Source organism: Budorcas taxicolor, chromosome 1 (genome assembly GCF_023091745.1).
Source record: "Budorcas taxicolor isolate Tak-1 chromosome 1, Takin1.1, whole genome shotgun sequence".
Classification (NCBI taxonomy): domain Eukaryota; kingdom Metazoa; phylum Chordata; class Mammalia; order Artiodactyla; family Bovidae; genus Budorcas; species Budorcas taxicolor.
In genome coordinates this window covers 221,227,184-221,241,937 of record NC_068910.1, presented here as the reverse complement: position 1 = coordinate 221,241,937, position 14,754 = coordinate 221,227,184, and the positions used below count along the sequence as shown (strand labels likewise).

Genomic DNA, 14,754 nt, shown 5'->3' with positions numbered 1-14,754 from the left:
ATGTTGTGTCTTGGAACAAGTGTTAGATAAATGGCATACAGATTTAAAAAGTGATTAAATTTGTTTTTTTAAGAGGTAAGGCATTGACTTGGTTCAAACATAAAAATAATATAAAAAGATACACAGTGATATGTCTTCTAAACTATCCAGTTCCCCCAGAGATCACCATGATACTGGTTTTTTGTTTGTCTGTTTTTGACCGTGTGGCTTGCAGGATCTTATTCTCTCAGTAGGGATCGAACCCAGGCCCCTTGCGGTGGAAGGACAGAGTTCTAACCACTGGACAGGCAGGGAACTCCTTGTGTGTGATTCTGAAGTTATTTCATGCCTTTTCAGTAGATCAGAGGACTTCCCTGGTGGCTCAGACGGTAAAGCATCTGCCTACGATGCAGCAGGCCTGGGTTTGATCCCTGGGTTGTGAAGATCTCCTGGAGAAGGAAATGGCAACCCACTTCACAGTATTCCTGCCTAGAGAATCCCATGGATGGAGGAGCCTGATAGCCTACAGTCCATGGGATCGCAAAGAGTCGGACACGACTCAGCGACTTCACTTTCAGCAGATCAGAAGACATACATGAATGTTTTTTTATCTACGGGACCCACCCTACTACGTTCCTTAAAGATCGCGGACTTTTGGGTAGATTGTCTCTACAAAGACAGCATGTAATTGACATGTCATCTATCCTTCAGCTTTCTGTAGTAGTTAGGTGGGCACCTGAGCATCTGACTTAACTCTTACAAACTGTGACCTGTTTACACCTGCATTCTACACTTGACTACTTTCCTAAGATATTAAAATAAGTTTCCTTAGTTTTTCATTTCTTGTCTTATATCTAAGGCAACAAACAAAGTAAAATCCTCTGTTTCCTACTATGCTGAAAAAAAATCAGAGGATTGAAAATGCTGGTGTAGTGGGTTAAATAGTGGCCTTCAAAGATGTCCACGTTCTAATTCCAAGAACCTGTGACGGTTACCTTATATGGGAAAAGGGTCCTTGTAAATGCAATTCCATGGAAGCTCTTGAGATGATTTTGGATGATCTGTGCATGTGTGCTAAGTTGCTTCAGTCGTGTCGGACTCTTGGCGTACTGCAGCCCTCCAGGCTCCTGTGTCCGTGGGATTCTGCAGGCAAGAATATTGGAGTGGGTTGCTTTGCCCTCCTCCAGGGGATCTTCCCCACCCAGGGACGGAACCCAGGTTTCTTATATCTCCTGCATTGGCAGGCAGGTTCTTAACCCCTAGAACCACCTGGGAAGCCCCTGGATGATCTGGGTGGGGCGAAAATCCAGTAGCAAGTGTCCTAATAAGGGAAAGGCTGAGGGAGACCCCACGTCCAAGGTAAGAGAAACCCAAATAAGACGATAGGTGTTGCAAGAGGGCATCAGAGGGCAGACACACTGAAACCATACTCACAGAAAACTAGTCAATCTGATCACACGGACCACAGCCTTGTCTAACTCAATGAAACTAAGCCATGCCCGCAGGGCAACCCAAGACGGGCAGGTCATGGTGGAGAGGTCTGACAGAATGTGGTCCACTGGAGAAGGGAATGGCAAGCCACTTCAGTATTCTTGCCTTGAGAACCCATGAACAGTATGAAAAGGCAAAATGATAGGATACTGAAAGAGGAACTCCCCAGATCGGTAGGTGCCCAGTATGCTACTGGAGATCAGTGGAGAAATAACTTCAGAAAAAATGAAGGGATGGACCCAAAGTAAAAACAATACCCAGTTGTGGAGGATGTGACTGGTGATAGAAGCAAGGTCTGATGCTGTAAAGAGCAATATTGCATAGGAACCTGGAATGTCAGGTCCATGAATCAAGGCAAATTGGAGGTGGTCAAACAGGAGATGGCAAGAGTGAACGTGGACATTCTAGGAATCAGCAAACTAAAATGGACTGGAATGGGTGAATTTAACTCAGATGACCATTACATCTACTACTGCGGGCAGGAATCCCTCAGAAGAAATGGAGTAGCCATCATAGTCAACAAAAGAGTCTGAAATGCAGGGCTTGGATGCAATCTCAAAAACGACAGAGTGATCTCTGTTCGTTTCCAAGGCAAACCATTCAATATCACAGTAATCCAAGTCTATGCCCCAACCAGTAATGCTGAAGAAACTGAAGTTGAATGGTTTTATGAAGACCTACAAGACCTTTTAGAAGTAACACCCAAAAAAGATGTCCTTTTCATTATAGGGGACTGGAATGCAAAAGTAGGAAGTCAAGAAACACCTGGAGTAACAGGCAAATTTGGCCTTGGAATGTGGAATGAAGCAGGGCAAAGACTAATAGAGTTTTGTCAAGAAAATGCACTGGTCATAGCAAACACCCTCTTCCAACAACACAACAGAAGACTCTACACATGGACATCACCAGATGGTCAACACCGAAATCAGACTGATCATATTCTTTGCAGCCAAAGATGGACAAGCTCTATACAGTCAACAAAAACAAGACAGGGAGCTGACTGTGGCTCAGATCATGAACTCCTTATTGCCAAATTCAGACTTAAATTGAAGAAAGTAGGGAAAACCACTAGCCCATTCAGGTATGACCTAAATCAAATCCCTAATGATTATACAGTGGAAATGAGAAATAGATTTAAGGGTCTAGATCTGATAGATAGAGTGCCTGATGAACTATGGAATGAGGTTCGTGACATTGTACAGGAGACAGGGATCAAGACCATCCCCATGGAAAAGAAATGCAAAAAAGCAAAATGGCTGTCTGGGGAGGCCTTACAAACAGCTGTGAATAGAAGAGAAGCGAAAAGCACGGGAGGAAAGGAAAGATATAAGCATCTGAATGCAGAGTTCCAAAGAACAGCAAGAAGAGATAAGAAAGCCTTCTTCAGCGATCAATGCAAAGAAATAGAGGAAAACAACAGACTGGGAAAGACCAGAGATCTCTTCAAGAAAATTAGAGATACCAAGGGAACATTTCATGCAAAGATGGGCTTGATAAAGGACAGAAATGGTATGGACCTAACAGAAGCAGAAGATATTAAGAAGAAGTGGCAAGAATACACAGAAGAACTGTACAAAAAAGATCTTCATGACCAAGATAATCACGATGGTGTGATCACTCACCTAGAGCCAGACATCCTGGAATGTGAAGTCAAGCAGTGGCCACAGGACTAGAAGAGGCCAGTTTTCATTCCAATCCCTAAGAAAGGCAATGCCAAAGAATGCTCAAACTACCACACAATTGCACTCATCTCACACGCTAGTAAAGTAATGCTCAAAATTCTCCAAGCTAGGCTTCAGCAATCTGTGAACCACGAACTTCCAGATATTCAAGCTGGTTTTAGAAAAGGTAGAGGAACCAGGGATCAAATTGCCAACATCCGCTGGATCAGACTTTATTTTGAGGGGCTCCAAAATCACTGCAGATGGTGACTGCAGCCATGAAATTAAAAGATGCTTACTCCTTAGAAGGAAGGTTATAACCAACCTAGACAGCATATTTAAGAAGACATTACTTTGCCAACAAAGGTCTGTCTGGTCAAGGCTATGGTTTTTCCCGTGGTCCTGTATGGATGTGAGAGTTGGCTTGTGGTCATTTGTTCTCGCAACCCCAGGAAATGAACACACGGGACCTGCATTTGTGTACATTCAGTGGTGGGAGTGGCTTTGTTTTGCCCTCTGCCCTCTGTTTAAAATTTTTTTTCCATTTATAATTTTTTAAGGTTAAGCTTTTTGGTGTATTGTTGACTCCCAGCGTTGTGTTAGCTTCAGGTGTACAGCGGAGTGATCAGTCTCACACACACCCCCATGTAGTTTGTTGTTTTTTTAAGATCCTTTTCCCGAATAGGTCATTAGAGAGAGCTGAGTAGAGCTGCCTGTGTGGACGGTAGGTCCTTCTTGGTCGTCCAGTTTATAGGCGGTAGTGTGTGCATGTCAGTCCCAATTTTCCAGTTACACCCCGCTTTCCCCCTGGTGATGTTCTGCTTCCCAGGCGGCGCTAGTGGTGAAGACAGTGAATATGAAAGTCACTCAGTTGTGTCCAGGTCTTTCTGACCCCACGGATCATACAGTCCATGGAATTCTCCAGGCCAGAGTACTGGAGTGGGTATAGAACCTGCCTACGAATGCAGGAGACGTAAGAAATGTGGGTTCGATCCCTGGATCGGGAAGATCCCCCGGAGGAGGGCATGGCAACCCAGTCCAATGTTCTTGCCTGGAGAATCCCATTGACACAGGAGCATGTGGGCTCCTGTCCATGGGGTCACAGAGAGTCAGACACGAGTGGGGTGACCTAGCACACAGGCTCCATCTGTGACTCCACTTCTGTTTTGTGAGTGAGTTTATTTGTACCATGTTTTGAGCCTCTCTGCCCTCTTTATAGAATACACTGCCCTCCTCCGCCTTTCCGCAGGCCCCAGAGGGCATACACAGCTTGCCTTCCCCCAGGCACCCAGTCTGCCTCGCTCACTTGCTGGTCTGATAGCTGAGATGGCAGCTCCCAGTTATAGAGACAAAGTGCTAAGTACTTTATACATGATTAATTTGATCCTACCAGCAACTCCAGGAGGTAGGGGTACTATAATTTTTAGCCTTTCCATTTTATAGATGAAGAAACTGAGGTACAGAGAAGTTAAATCCTGGGCCCGAGGTCACGCAGGGAGGTGCCAGGGGTAGGGCTGAAACCCGGCAGTGTCTCTCCAGCGGCTGCCCTTACCACGGCACCAAGGCTGTAGGCACTGACTCTGGGATCGCAGGCCTGAAACTGGGATTTCCATTCTTCCACTCCCTTATTATTTAATAGATGAGTTTCTGTTAGTTGAATTATTCAAAGCAATAATGGTAAAGCACAAAGAGAAGAAATTCCTTCCTGGGTAGCCTTTCCCTCCTGCAGGGGATCTTCCTGAGCCACAGATCGAACCCTGGTCTCCCACATGGCAGGCCTTCTTTCCCATCTGAACGACCAGGGAAGCCCTTCCATATTTCAGAAAAACCATAGGAGACAGTGGTTTTTTTTTTTAGGATATAGAAGAGCTCCTAAAACAAACATTCATTAATTTACTACTATTAAAGGGGTTGAAACATACATAAAGGAAAACATGAGGAAATTATTTAAATACTTGACTAGATCAGTTCAGTTGCTCAGTCGTGTCTGACTCTTTGCAACCCCATGGACTGCAGCACGCCAGGCCTCCCTGTCCATCACCAACTCCCAGAGTTTACTCAAACTCATGTCCATTGAGTCAGTGATGCCATCCAGCCATCTCATCCTCTGTCGTCCCCTTCTCCTCCTGCCCTCAATCTTTCCCAGCATCAGAGTCTTTTCCAATGAGTCAGCTCTTCACATCAGGTGGCCAAAGTATTGGAGTTTCAGCTTCAGTATCAGTCCTTCCAATGAATATTCAGGACTGATTTCCTTTAGGATGGACTGGTTGGATCTCCTTGCAATCCAAGGGACTTGACCAACACCACAAGAGTCTTCTCCAACACCACAATTCAGAAGCATGAATTCTTCGGTGCTCAGCTTTCTTTATGGTTCAACTCTCACATCCATACATGACTACTGGAAAAACAATAATTTTGGCTATATGGACCTTTGTCTGTAAAGTAATGTCTCTACTTTTTAATATGCTGCCTAGGTTGGGCATAGCTTTTCTTGCAAGGAGTAAGCATCTTTTAATTTCATGGCTGCAATCACCATCTGCAGTGATTTTAGAGCCCAAGAAAATAAAGTCTCTCACTGTTTCCATTGTTTCCCCATCTATTTGCCATGAAGTGATGGGACTGGATGTCATCATCTTAGTTTTTTGAATGTTGAGCTTTAAGCCAACTTTTTCCACTCTCCTCTTTCACATTCATCAAGAGGCTTTTTAGTTCCTCTTCGCTTTCTGCCATAAGGGTGGTGTCATCTGCATATCTGAGGTTATTGATATTTCTCCCGGCAGTCTTGATTCCAGCTTGTGCTTGGAGTTAAGCATATTCATTTACAGCTCACTTTTTTTTGTTTCTATCTTTTTTTGTGTGTTTTAGTTTTAATTGAAGTATAGAAAGAAAGAAAGTGAAGTTGCTGAGTCGTTTGCGACTCTTTGCGACCCCGTGGACTGTAGCCCGCCAGGCTGCTCCGTCCATGGGGTTCTCCAGGCAAGAGTACTGGAGTGGGCTGCCATTTCCTTCTCCAGGGGATCTTACTGACCCAGGGGTTGAGCCTGGGTCTCCCGCACTGCAGGCGGTCTTTACCGCCTGAGCCCCCGGGGAGCCCAGCTGAAGCATGGCTGGTTCACAGTGTTGTGTTAGTCTTAGGTACTCAACAAAGGGGCTCAGTGATACATAAATATGTGCACATATAAAATACAGTTTTTCAGACTCTTTTCCATTGTAAGTTATTAGACCATAAGGGGTATAGTTCTCTGTGCTAAACAGGGCCTACAGTATAGCTCAGAAACTATATTACCTGTTACATATACTGATTACCTATTTTAAATATAGTATGTAGTATGTACATGTCAATCCCCAATTCCTCATTTATACCCCGTTCCCCTTTGGCAACTGTTAAGCTTGTCTTCTGTGTCTGTGAGTCCATTTCTATTTTGCTTACATCTTAATGTGCTATGCACTATTCAACATACATTTGCCTTACTCTTAACTTTTTTAAGAGTTATTGAGGATATATACTTTTAAGGGATATACTTCCTTCTTAAAATTACCTGTATCTATATTCTGCTTATGACCTCTGGTCAGAAGAATTAGTTAGAACCTAGAAATGATAGACTCGTGCGTGCATGTGTGTGTGTGTGCGTGTGCATGCGTGCGTGTGCGTGTGTGCGTGTGCATGTGCGTGTGTGACTGTGCCTGGCACACAGAAGACTTGATTGGTGAGTGAATGCCATGAGGTGTGTCATGATTACAGCTGTTGAATCTCAAATAGTTCCCGATTCTCCCAGCAACATGTTCTAGGCAGTGTTAGGCCGAGAAGCGAGGGCTGTGTGGCTTAGAATCCTCCTTTTTGCCATCTGGCATGCTCCTAATCAAGCTCTTGGCGCTGGTTTCAGACTGTCAACTTTATACGTTCAAATTATGGCCTTCAAACTGCCTTTGATTTATTCTGACTTTACCCCATTGTTCTTTTTCTTCTTTTTGAACTAATGGGAAGTAAATAAAGAAATAAGAGATGAATTATGTTATCTTTCATCTTTTGTTTCCCTACAGAGTGTCATTCTTCTGCAGAAGTTTATTCAGCTCTGTATTTCTCCAGTACAGGAAATAGTTTTAAAAGCAAAAGGAGTTTAAGAATTTTAAGCTCACTCTTTTTAGTCTTCGCAAAACAATAGAGATTTATTAATTTTAATGTTATTAAATAGTGGTGTTGTAATTTTACAGTTCTCAAAAGAAATCCTTACTCATTTAATCACAGTGGTGGAAGTAATGAAATTATATTACAGAAAATTAGCAAAATAAAATCAAATCACCCATAATCCTGTCACCTTAATTCAACCTTTATTATCTTTTTCATTTATTTCTTTCTACTGTGGCTTCCTGTGTTGATTTTTGCATACCTTTTGTTTTGTTTTTGCATAACTTTAATCAGAGTGCAATTTCATTTTATATCCTGTTTTGGCTCTTAACATAAAATAATTTTATATGGCTGTGTATTCTTAATAACCAACATTTAGAATGCACACAGAGTGTGTTCTTGTTAATATGACGTGATTAATCACCTCCAGGATTGAACACTTAGATTCTTTTCTTTGTTTCCCCTTATAGTCAGTGAGACTACAAGCATTTTTATGAATATAATTTTTTCAGACTTTTAATTTGCGTATTATCCCCTTATGATTGGTTTTCAGATGTGGATAAAAGGGTGACTATTTTTATGCTTTTTGAATCATATTGCCAAAATATTTCCAAAAGAATTATCATTGCACTAGCAATCTGCAAGTGTTTTGCCATACTATTTGCCAATGTTAGATATTCTCTCTCTATATATATAGATATGTATTTAAATATGTACTATGTTAAACAGGATATTCTGTTGTTCTTTTTATTTCATTTGTAGAGTATGATAATTTCTCCATATATTTACTTGCTAGTTATAAGTTGCTTATATCCTTTGGTTATTTATTTCTTTAATGCTTACTTTTCTGTTATAAATCTTAGGAGTTATATGAATGATATTAACACTTTAGCTTTATTTACTGAAAAATTTTTGTCTTACTTTTCAATCAAAATTTTGTGTTCTGTTACTTATCTTTATAAAGGAATATACATGATAGAACACACATGAGTGAAACATAAAGCTTTCCTTTCAGCATATACTTTCTTCTGGAACTGGATTTAGTTTTTGATGATCCAAATGATCATGGCATTTTGCATGATGTACTCTGCATATGAGTTAAATAAGCAGGGTGACAGTATACAGCCTTAACAATATACAGCACTCCTTTCCCAATTTGGAACCAGTCTGTTGTTCCATGTCAAGTTCTAACTGTTGCTTTTTGACCTGCATACAGGTTTCCCAGGAGGCAGGTCAGGTGGTCTGGTATTCCTATCTCTTGAAGAATTTTCCATAGTTTGTTGAGATCCATACAGTCAAAGGCTTTTGCATAGTGAATTAAGCAGAAGCAAATATTTTTCTGGAACTCTCGTGCTTTTTCGATGATCCAACTAATGTTGGCAATTTGATCTCTGGTTCCTCTGCCTTTTCTAAATTCAGCTTGAACATCTGGAAGTTCACGGTTCATGCACTGTTGAAGCCTGGCTGGGAGAATTTTGAGCTTTACTTTGCTAGCGTGTGAGATGAGTGCAATTGTGCGGTAGCTTGAGCATTCTTTGGCATTGCCTTTCTTAGGGACTGGAATGAAAACTGACATTTTCCAGTCGTGTGGCCACGGCTGAGTTTTCCATATTTGCTGATGTATTGAGTGCAGCACTTTCACAGCATCATCTTTTAGGATTTGAAATAGCTCAGCTGGAATTTCATCACCTCCTCTAGCTTTGTTCATAGCGATGCTTCCTAAAGCCCACTTGTGTTCGCATTCCAGGATGTCTGGCTCTAAGTGAGTGATCACACCATCGTGATTATCTGGGTCATGAGGAGCTTTTCTGTATAGTTCTGTGTATTCTTGCCACCTCTTCTTAATATCTTCTGCTTCTGTTAGGTCCATACCATTTCTGTCCTTCCCCGTGCCCGTCTTTGCGTGGAGTGTTCCCTTGCTGTCTCTAATTTTCCTGAAGGGGTCTGGAGCACGGTTTCGGCTCTAGGACCTGGCGTGTGCAAGGTTCGTTTGAGTCCTCCAAGTGTCTCTGTTGGGTATGGGGTTTCACTCAGAACGTGATCTCATCCCTCCTCCTGTCTTGCTGGGGCTTCTCATTTGCTCTTGGATGTGCGGTATCTTTTTTTTTTGCTGGGATGCAACATTCTCCTGTCAGCGGTTGTTCAGCAGTGAGTTGTAATTTTGGAGTTCTCGCAGGAGAAGATGATTGCACGTCCTACTCCGCCACACCGTTCTACTCCTTGTTGCTGGCGAGCTGGAGTTTGCTGCTCAGGTTGGACTCAGCCCGGGTTCCGCGTCTCTGGCCAGCCAGGGAAGCCGCAGAGAAGCACTGGGCTGAGCTGGCGGGCGCGGGGTCGGCGGGCACCGGGGGAGCGGGGCTCCGGGCTGGATCAGCGCCGCCGCTGGGGAGGGCCGCGCCGCGCCAGGAGACCGAGCCGCGCACCACCTCCGACTCCCTCTCCTTCTAAAATGTCCAGTTTCAGAGTGTGGATGAAGCCAGGCTGGATGAAGCACAAGCTGGGATCAAGATTGCTGGGAGAAATATCAGTAACCTCAGATAGGCAGATGACACCACCCTTGTGGCAGAGAGTGAAGAAGAACTAAAGAGCCTCAGGATGAAAGTGAAAGAGGAGAGTGAAGAAGTTGGCTTAAGACTCAACATTCAGAAAACTAAGATCATGGCATCCAGTTCCATCACTTCATGGCAAAAAGATGGGGAAACTGAGAGAGTTTAATTTTGGGAGCTCCAAAATCACTGCAGATGGTGACTGCAGCCATGAAATTAAAAGACGCATGCTCCTTAGAAGAAAAGCTTAACCAACCTAGACAGCATATTAAAAAGCAGAGACATTACTTTGCCAACAAAGGTCCATCTAGTCAAGGCTATGGTTTTTCCAGTAGTCATGTATGGATGTGAGAGTTGGACCATAAAGAAAGCTGAGTGCCAAAGAATTGATGCTTTTGAAGTGTGGTGTTGGAGAAGACTCTTGAGAGTCCCTTGGACTGCTAGGAAATCCAACCAGTCCATGCTGAGGGAAATCAGCCCTGAATATTCATTGGAAGGACCGATGTTGAAGCTGAAACTGCCAATACTTTGGCCACCTGATGCGAAGAACTGACTCATTGGAAAAGACCCTGATGCTGGGAAAGATTGAAGGCGGGAGGAGCAGGGGATGACAGAGGATGAGATGGGTTGATGGCATCACCGAATCGATGGAAATGAGTTTGAGCAAGCTCCGGGAGTTGGTGATGGGCAGGAAAGCCTGGCGTGCTGCAGTCCATGGGGTTGCAAAGAGTCAGACACGACTGAGCAACTGAAATGAGCTGAACTGACCCAAATGATACTCTGGTATTCTTCAATATATGGATATTTGGTAGTCAGGAATACTTTGGGTCATACAAACACCTGACAATTTTCTAATTTTATAGGAAAAGAGGAGCTAAGATTGTATCCAAGAGAGCTGATGATTTCAAAGAAAAGTTTCAGCATAGACTTGGAAGAGTTTCAGATCCGTAAGTTCATGATTCACTTAAAATTGATAATGTTTTTGGATCAAATTTACAAAGTACTCCTGTCATAAATTTTGCTTTGTGTTCTATTAGAGTATATCTATTAAATAAGAATCATCCTTTTCTGTTAATCGGGGAACCCTGTTAGCCACCCAAGAGCTTGGGGTTCTGGGAAAGTACTGAGTCTCCAAAAGGGAGAGGGCATTTGGAAAAGAAAGAGGAAGAATTTTATGTAAAGCTTCATTTCTAGGGTCCCAGAAATTCAACTTATTGTGTTACGTTTTCCGCTCCTCTCTCTCTAGATAGAGAGAGTGTGTTTGTATACATGCATGCTTCCATAATTCTGCTTTGGGACCATGTTCTGTGTTTTCTTTTTCCGTCTGGGCCTGTTCACTGGAAGCCAGTGAAAGCATCGGCCGTTGCTACTGTGCGTTGGAGATTAGAGAAAAGATCTGTTGGAGGGCTTCTGTTTGATCTTTATAGTTTGGTTATAGGAGAAAATATTGATGATTAAAAATGTACGGAAAACATATTTTAAATTCCAGGGATGCCATGTGGTGGGAATTTTCACCAAAGGAACTTTTTTCTTTGATAGCATTGCGGAAACAATGAATGTTCCCCCAGACCACACATTTGGGGCTTGTCTCCGTCCTGAGGACTACGGTAAATATACAGTTTCTCTTTAAAAAGCAAACAAAGACAAAATCCTGCCCCCCCCACCCCCTGCCGCCCAAATTATGCAGTGAAGTTCACCATCTCCTTCTCTCAAAGCTTCCAATTTTAAAGGCTTAAAATATTATATTAACAGTAATGAGAACAATTTGTAGCACAAGAAAGAAGCAACATTTTCCTATTCTATTTGAAACAGGTACAGTTTAAAGCCCTGGAAATGAATTCCTTAAGTGTAGTTAAGGCTTAGAATTTTATTTAGAATATAAATAAGGCCTATATTAAACAATCAGAAGTGAACTGAGGCAACTTTTTAATGAATTCAAATATTGTAGCGGGCCCTTGTACTCAAAATGTGGTTGCAGACAGGCAGTGTTGGTGCCCCTGCAAGGCTCTTAGAGGTGCAGACTCTCGGGTTCTCCCCTCAGATCTCCCAGATCAGAAACAGCATTTTCACAGCATTCCCAGATGAGCTGTAGGGGCAATCAGGTTCCAGAAGGCACTGTACAACCACACACCGAAGAACCGCTCTTCCCACCAGCCGATCAACAAATCGACCTATGAAGCAGCGGCAGAAACCAGGATCTTGTCCTTAGTGCTGAGTGATCTAAGTAGCAACCTTCCCCAGGGAAGACTATTTGAAAGCTTATCAGAATTGAGCTGTGTATTAGTGGTTTTCAAAATATAGTCTGCAGTCTACCTGCATTAAAATCACCCATAGAGTTATACAGTTTATTAAATATGGGTTCCTGGGACCCATGCCCAGATAGTTCTGATTCAGTAGGCTCTCGTGTACACTAAGTTTTAGGAACCTCCCAGGTGGCCCTAGTGGTAAAGAACCCACGTGCCAGTGCAGGAGACGGAAGGGACACGGGTTCGATCCCTGGAGGAGGGCATTAGAAAATTTGTCTGTGTTTCACTATCAGCATGATAAACCATGTGTTGGATTCATTGATTCATGCTGTAAATACCTGGAAAGCAATATACTGTGCACAAGACCCCAAGAACCCAACAGACAGCAAGTTGGGGCTCCCCTGGCATGAAACTGCCCTCAAGTAGGCAGTTGACCATGATTATCTACTTGTTTTTCAGACTAACTGATGGATTTCCTAAATCACTCCTTACCAGAGCCTCTAAGATGGGCAGACATCCATTAAACACGTAACAGTTGATCTAAAAAGAAGTATGACCTCCTAACGTGGTGGCTCAAGATTCCCTAGAACATCATGTTGCATTAGCAAAGAAGTGTTTATTTTATTTGTTAGTGAGTAGGCTTTAGCTAACACCCTTTCAGTGTGTGTCCTAAGTCATTTCAGTTGTGTCTGATTCTTTGCAACCCTATGAGCTGTATAGCCTGCCTGGTTCCTCTGTCCATGGGATTCTCCAGGCAAGAATAATGAGGTGGATTGCCATCCCCTCCTCCAGGGATCGAACCTGTGTCTCTTGCATTGGCACGTGGGTTCTTTACCACTAGGGCCACCTGGGAGGTTCCTAAAATTTAGTGTACACGAGAGCCTACTGAATCAGAATTATCTGGGCATGGGTCCCAGGAACCGGCATATCTAATAAACTCTATGGGTGATTTTAACGCAGTTGAGCTGTGCTATAAATTGAGTGACAAGATAGTGTCATAAAATGAAAAGGAAGAACACTGCTATTAATAGCTTATGAAGTCTGTATGTGTCAGCAGCAGCCTTGGCAGCTACGGTGTAATGGGAAAGGGGACTCTCAGCGCTCTCTAGACTTTCCATGGAGCTCACGGATGCGCACAGACTAACCCTAACTGTCTCTTGTGAATACTGCGAGTGTAATTCAGGGTCTGCCTGCTTCTGAGGACGCACAGGTTTTTCTACTGGATCTGGATTGCTCCCCTCCTCTTGCTTTGGGGAAATAAAGGCAACGACACAAAGGATGCCTCATCCCCGGGCCTGGGGTCGTTGGTTCTGTTAATGTGCCTCTGGGAAGAGGGCCCGGGCTGCGTGCAGCTCCCAGAATACACCCAGGCAGGGGTGCCTGAGGGGACACCCGGGGCCAGCGGGCAGCAGGGCATCACGGGAGCTGGTGGCGGGCAGTGGGGCATCACGGGAGCTGGTGGCGGGCAGCGGGGCATCACGGGAGCTGGTGGCGGGCAGCGGGGCATCACGGGAGCTGGTGGCGGGCAGGGTGCATCACAGGAGCTGGTCGTGGGCAGGGGGCCGCCGCGGAGCTGGCCTGGCTTCTCTCACGTCCTTGGTGTGGTGGTGAGGGCGTTAGTCTCTCTGAGGGCCAGAGCTTGGACTCCCGATTTCAGCTCTTCAGCAATGGGTCTTGAGTAGTCTTCAGTGATTTGCTATGAGCTTCATAAGTATTCTCCCAGGGCCGGGCTGGAAGAGGGTGTCAGCCTGCACCTCACCCACAGGCTGACCATTCAATAGTTATTTTTGGATGTTAATGTAGATGGAAGGCCTCTCAGGATAAAAACGAAAAACAAAACCAACTCAACCAAGGGCTGTCTTGTGGAAGAGCCAGGGGACAGGGCTTCCTTATACAGAACAGCCCCCAGGGGATTGACATCAGAGGAAGAAACATGGAGGGGAAGAGCAGCCGTGCTTTGTCAGGAATCACTCCTCACCCAACCACTTCGATTGCCTCTCCAAGAGGCCTACTCAGGTTTTGCCCACTTTAGGACGGTCTGATGGACGCCGACTCCATTTCAGATTACCTTGGTCTGAGCACTTGCCCTGTTTCTGGAACCAGCACTGGTGGCAGCTTTTCATGCATACGAGTAAGGCTCTGCCCTTAGAGAGAAGGCTTTTATCAGAATGTGCAGGATTAACTCCTGACTTTATAATAATAAACCTAGAGGTGCTACTAATACCTGTTAAAAGAGACCCTCGAGAGACCCTAATAATATAGAGCCTTGCACAGAGTAGGTGTAAATATTAGTTGCTTTGAAGTGCAGGCAAATTTGCAGTTTTTTCAGTTTTTAAGCATTGAAGTATAGTTGATTTAAAATGTATTAATTTCTGCTGTATAGCACAGTGATACAATTCTGTGTATATATACACATATACATGTATATATTTAAAATTCTCCACCATGGTTTGTCGTAGGGCGTTGACCACACTTGTGCTGTACAGTAGGACCTTGTTGTTTACCCATCCTGTATATAATGGTTTGCATCTGCCGACCCCAGTCCATCCCTCCCCACCTCCCCATGGGCAGCTGCCAGTCTGTTCTGTGTTTGCGATTCTGTTTCATGGATAGGCTTGTTTGTGGCCTATTGTAATTCCTCGTACATGTGATGTCAGATGGGGCTCGTCTTCCTTCTTCTGACTCACTTAGTACGATGATCTCTG

The 14,754-nt window shown here is 43.9% G+C and overlaps 1 protein-coding gene across 1 annotated transcript in view; it reads left to right on the top strand.

Moving 5' to 3' along the window:
- Positions 1-14,754, top strand: part of EFHB (EF-hand domain family member B) — a 58,366-nt gene that overhangs the window by 25,315 nt on the left and 18,297 nt on the right. Inside the window, 2 exon segments of the mRNA XM_052643942.1 lie at positions 10,667-10,750; positions 11,343-11,410. Coding sequence (XP_052499902.1) covers positions 10,667-10,750; positions 11,343-11,410 — 152 coding nt within the window.